Source organism: Synchiropus splendidus, chromosome 10, assembly GCF_027744825.2.
Source record: "Synchiropus splendidus isolate RoL2022-P1 chromosome 10, RoL_Sspl_1.0, whole genome shotgun sequence".
NCBI lineage: Eukaryota > Metazoa > Chordata > Actinopteri > Syngnathiformes > Callionymidae > Synchiropus > Synchiropus splendidus.
Genome location: NC_071343.1, coordinates 3,993,992 through 4,000,161, shown reverse-complemented (window position 1 = coordinate 4,000,161; position 6,170 = coordinate 3,993,992). Strand labels below are relative to the sequence as shown.

At 43.3% G+C, this 6,170-nt stretch overlaps 1 protein-coding gene across 2 annotated transcripts in view; it reads right to left on the bottom strand.

Annotated features, from left to right (window-relative positions):
• Nucleotides 1–1,718: 1,718 nt before the first annotated feature.
• The window catches only part of LOC128765589 (phospholipid-transporting ATPase IH-like), a 33,361-nt gene continuing 28,909 nt past the window's right edge, over nt 1,719–6,170 (bottom strand). Inside the window, exon 30 of one of the 2 annotated variants that reach the window (XM_053876365.1) lies at nt 1,719–4,867. In XM_053876365.1, coding sequence (XP_053732340.1) covers nt 4,595–4,867 — 273 coding nt within the window. In that variant the 3' untranslated portion in view covers nt 1,719–4,594. The remainder of the gene's footprint in view (nt 4,868–6,170) is intronic. The other variant, XM_053876366.1, reaches the window with a different exon arrangement.

Below are 6,170 nucleotides of genomic sequence, written 5' to 3'. Positions count from 1 at the left end.
AACGAAGCACAGAATTATTCAGCATCGGATTCACACACTCTTTATATATATAGGTCAGTGTGTCTCAGCCATGGTTGGATGTCTGTTTGTGTCCTACAGATCTGAAACATGTTATAATCGGGGGCCATTTCAGATTAATTCAAATGATACTGGAAGAAAGGTAAAGCCACTAGAAGCGCAGCTCATTTGCTGAGCATCTAAGTCAAGTCTGTCCCCAGTAAACAAGGTCAACCACCAGGATGTGAGGTCACCCACCTATGCTTCTAGTGACGCTCCTCAGTCTCTCCATCAGCTCCCCCAGGGCCATCTCCTCCGTCTTCATCCACAGGAACATCCTCCAGAGGGGCAGTGGAAGACCCGCTGCCCAGCCGAAACACACTTTGGACGGGAGAAGAGACAGCTTGCCTGCGGTTTCTTCAACAAGGCTTCGGAAAGAAGGTGGTGCCGTGATGGAGGGGAGCTGGACCGGGGAGGTCACCGCCTACATCACATGGATGCCGGAGGGAGACTGGGGATGGAACCCGTTCGAGAGGCTGTCGACGGAGGGATGCAGGGTGAGATGAGGAGGAGCGAGCATCAGCACATGGATGCCTCAGCTTCAACACACATGATGCTGCGATGCTGCAAACCTGTGTGAACCCAGTTCTCACTGAGGGGGAGGGGAGAAGAAGACGGTTAGGGGATTGTTGGGGCAACGGCGACATCTTGTGGTCGAGAGAGGAACAGCAAGTGCCTTAAACAACAGAACTGACATGAAGAATTAACACTGCAATGACGTCATCTGAACTCAAACAATTGGATCAAACCTCCCATCTCTCTGAAACATACTTTAAAAAATCTCCAGCGATTGATTGTCCCCGCAAGACACTGGGGAATTTTAAAATAACCCTTTCAGTTTTTAACGTCAGATATTATATAAACGACACAGAACCATTCGGCTAAAATAAGACTTCGACTTTTCTTCAAACAGGGACGGCCACGTTTCAATTCTAATAAAAATGCAACCTATAACCAACTTAACTTGTTTTGTAGGTATCGGCAATACAACAGCAACAACGCAAACTTTCTTTATATCATAAAAACAGACGTTTGACTCACTAATTATTCCGTGTGCTAGCTAGCTAACTACCGGTTGGTGCGTTCACGTCACCCTTGGGAAAGTGGGGATTTGAAGCTTCAGACGGCGTTCATTTTGTCATTCTGTTATCCAAACGCACCATCGGATAATACGGAAAATTAACTCTATGAAAAAAAAGTATAGCAGTGAGATTAAAATATATTTTCAATTGAAAAATTATCATTAAAAATCGCTTACACCATACACATTCTTATAAAGAACAAGTGTGAAGAACATTGAGTCATTTTGTGAATCGTTGGTCAATAAATCCAACACCTCAACATTAACTATGACTGGCATGGTTAATTTTATCAGCTGGTAATTGAGCTGGTGGCAAACATTAAGAGGCCAATAAAAAAAATTGAGAAAATCAGCCATATTTAAGTTGTGAACTTTAGATATGTGAAGGTGGTATGTTTGATGTCTGCAATAAATCCCATTGTTCTGTTTTTAAACGTAAACCAACAATTCATGATCAAATTCAGGACTCTGGTTTGTTCCCACAATCCAAACCTACGATCAATGTTGTTTTTTCTGACACCTGTTGCTGATGATGGTGCTCTTTTTGTGGGATGAATAAAAAAAAAAAAAAAATCACTCCTATATTTTCAGTCGTTTTATTACAAGCAGAATGAACAATACAGTGTTTCCACCCTCGGTTGCTACAGACAGGCTGGCAGAGAACAAATGAAACTCTTGAAATATTCACCCAAACAAAGTCGTCAAAACTGGTTTAGTAGTACAAATAGTGCTGCACCGAAGGTCGACTCTTCACGCCTTGGCCAAGCTCGTCTGCGGACGTAGAAAAGCAGTTTGACATTCTGATCAGCAGTGGAAGGCTGGTGGTGCGATTCTTCAGATACAGATTGTTCCATGTTATTTGGTCACTTTTTGTCTCACCCACTACAATCTTAGAAAAATAACTGTGAGGAAGAGTGAACATCTACATCAGACAATAGACCTTGTTTCAGGGTAAACGGAGCCGTCCAACAAAGTGCAGTGTGTGTTGTTATAAATCTCTAAGGACCTCTTTATGTCATGTCAGATATAGATATACGCCGTCTCTCCTTTTGGTTACAAACTTTGACCCCACATTCTAACAAGAGTTAAAATAGATTCTTCTCTCTGGGATACAAAAGTATCAAAAGAAATATTCACAAAAATACAGATGGATATCAACAGAAATTGTAGTGAAAATAGAGCCTGTGGAGGATTTGTTGTCGCTGAAAAAATAGCCATCATGAAAAATAAAACCTCATTTGAGTGTGACTTTCAGTGTCTGGATGCAGAATGGCAACAGCACAGTGAGGCGGGACGCTGCATAACAAGCACCAGAGTCTCTTCAGATGAATCGGAGGTCACAAGGTTGAGCCCCAAAGTCAAAATCCATGTGAATAAATTAGGAAAGGTTTGGCACGACGGCGCATCGGGGGGTCAAAGTTCATGACACAGACTTTTTTTTTTTTAACATTGAAAAGTGAGAATCTAGAGCAGAAAAGTTCAAAATGACACCTTTTGTTTTTGCTGAGAAGTCGATTTTAGATTTGTCGAAAGTCGCTCTGATGAATCTGAGACGGCCCCAATACGCCGTCGTCTGCCCGTGGTATAGTTCAACTGTACAAATATACAAAACATCTGACATTCAAGACTTCTCCTACCATGCGCTGCGACCGATATGCTTTGGACAAACTCTCAGAAGATGCAGTAAAGACGAGCTACAATCTTCAGCTGGAGGACAGAAATCACTTGGACATTCTATTGCTTGATTGTGATGTCGCCTATTCAAGTCTCCTCCTGACAACATCCTGCTTCAAATGACATCCTCAGATCAACAGTGTCTGCCGTGGACAAGACGAAATATTCTGATAAATGCAACACAGACTAAAGATTTGAGCATTCATCCAGCAGAACACAGAGCAGACAGAGCAGAGCAGAGCAGCAGAGACATCAGCTCTAAGCTTCACGATGCATGGATCATTTACTGGCTGCGCTTTCTATTAAGTATGAACCAAATGAAATACATAATTAGGACAGCGCCATTGAGTAAATGATGTAGTTTAATCAATAAACTAAAATATTAAGGCGAAATTAGCGTTGAACTGTATTTTGAAAAACTAAAAAAATAGTGAATCTAGTTCTGTGGTGACATCAGAGAGAGTTGCTCTTTAAATAGAAAATTATTATTTTATAAGACAAAAATATTGTGAAACATATAAAAAATATATAATGAAGTGAAATGTATTTCTCCGTTGGAAAAATGTTTCTTTTTCTCTCACTCTTCCTGATTCCGTGAGGAATCACAGCTGAATAAAAAAGGTCTAAATAATAAAAACAAAAAATGATCAAAATATATTCTGAATAAAACATTTCATAGTGTGAAATAGGATGATAATGAAAGGTTGGGTCTTTCAACTCCAAAAAAAAAAAAAAAAAAAGAAAGGAATTAATCACATAACCTTGACAAATAACTTCATGAAGAGAGAAGTGCAAATAAAAAAGGAAATTAACAGAAAAATATATGGAAAATAATGAGCAACAACAGGCTTTATCTGTCATGTAGTCCTGTAGGATCTTTTTATCCTAAAAATATAAAGTATATATCTTATCTTGTTTATGCGGTTGAACCTAACTTTGAAATATAAAGCAAATAAGTACTGATCCATGCTTCCTGGGGATCTCCACCACTGATCTGAGGTCAGCTGCTGCTCTGGACTCACAGTACTAAAGAGCTGGAGTGAAGGATGACTGAGGCTACAGACTGACATGCAAACAAACAGGACATGCTACTGCGCTGGGAGGGGGAAGCGAAGACGGACGAAGGACACGCTGAACCCCAAAACAGGCTCTGACTCATCTACAGGTTGGAGTGCTGCCAACAGGCTTGTTAGAATTAAGGCAGGTCGGAGGTCCGTCCCTCCTTCTCAACGCTGACCTGGGTCTGGTTTTCAGGGGAGGGGTGTGAGTCTAAGGCTTGGTGATACACCACTTCTGCTCGGACACCTTTGGTTGCTGTGTGGTACCTGTAAGGCAAAGGTGTGGGACAGACAGACGAAGAGCACAGGCAGAGACATGCAGGCGCACACACCACCAATCCGCACGCACACATTAAAGGGATAAACTCATGGTGCGTTCAAGTGCTTTCCGGGAAGAGTCAGAGCTGGAGTTTCAGGCTACAGTTAGTTTAGATCCTGGCGCACATGAACGCACCATCCGCAGCTCCCCTTAACTCGGCTAGACCGTGTTCTGGACAGAGACACACTCACGCTGAACCAAGAAAGAGGCAAGAACCTGCCGAACTGTTCCCAGGTGCCCCTCCTGTTCGCCAAGGACTCCACCGAAACACAAAGGTGAAGTCAGGAGGACAGAAACTAAAGGGCTGTCAGCTCAGAGGAGTCCAGGAAAAGCATGAGGTGAACTGCGTGTGGTCGTCCGGTTCACCCTCGAGCAAAAGTCCAAAACACACACCGCAGTTCCTGTTCACACCGAAGTCTCCGGCCCCGGAGCGTAGTAGGCGAACCCGGCCCCGGACAGCCGCAGCACATAGGGGCTGAGGGGGCGCAGGTCGGCCCCTCCCCCTTCAGCCAAATGGGCCAGCAGTTTTTGAGGAAGTGGCTCGGACCTGCGCAGCGACAGCGTTTCCACCGCCGACAGGTGCAGGTGGGAGGAGTCGGCGCTGGTGCCGTTGTAGGATCTCCGAGAGGACAGGGGGGTCATCTCGGTCATGATGCCCCGAACCAGCTTCTCCTGATCCTGCAGGGAGACAGTGAAGGCGTCGAGATGAGATGGATTCGGTGTGTCAGTGTATCACAGACCTCGTTACTTCATCACTTGCAATATCGCTTCTTAACACCAGATGGCGTCGCCGCTCTTGAGTCTCAGAATTGTGTATATATGCATATACTGTTTATCCGTTTAGGACTCATTATGTTTGTCACCTAACCACAGACCGTCTCAATACTTGTCGCCACATCACTGTACACCACCTTGGTAATTATGATTACGACAATGATACACATTATTAGAGTAATTATGCACAGGTGTGTTTATATATCATTCGGCTCTAAATAGCCGAAGTTCAGTTAAATATGTGTCGATAAAAGGGCATTTTGAAGGCAAATTTATTATCAATTTGATCTTATTTGGGGGTATAGACAAGCGGGAAAAGCAGAAATTAACTTTTCAAAATAACATTTTTTTAATTTTTTTAAAAAAAATTATTATTTATGTTATTTATATTATTTATTTATGTTTTTCGATTTTCTTCAGACGCTGAATAAAAAAAAATTAAATATACATAAAATGTGTTAGGGCCGTTGGATAAACACCAGGTGGCTCCACTGTTACACATGCAGGTGAGAGCTTTCGGATTATTTTAGATTTACAAGTCTGTGTATAACAATATCTTCTATTTATTACATAGATTCGGTATGATTTAATATCACAAAGGCCATGTCAACACTTGTCAGTATAGAAGCGCCTCTTTGTCACACACACTGTGGTCCATTACTAAATCACAGTCAGGGAAACGACTCAAGGAGTCACAACCTCCAGCATATAAAGAGGATTAAATATTCTCCTGTTGCTGCCTTCAGGATCAAGTTAATTCCCAACTCACATGTGGTGAGACGCGATCTCTGAAAGCAGCACCAGACTTAATTGAAGACTTGAGCACGGAGGTTCGGCGGAAGGAAGCGTGCGCGTGTGTGTGTGTGTTCTAGCAGATCTCATGCAGTGCGCAGCAGCAGGAGGCATCAGAGCACCAACATTAACAGTTCTACTTCCCACTGAGATTGACCGATGTGAGTCGTAACCATGGTAACGTAAGCCCACATGCAGGGGGGCACTCGGGGGTCTGCTGCGTGGGCTAGAGTGTCAGTGTGGATCCAGCTCATCAGAGAAGACGCGGCAAACATTGGGGCCGTCGGAAAGATGATGACAATAAATCAGTCACCATGACTGCTGTGCAGGTCACCCCTTTTGATGATTGAATTTTGGTGGGGTGCTGCGGGTCTGTCCTGGAGGAGAGACTGCATCCGCCATTTACATTTCTCAG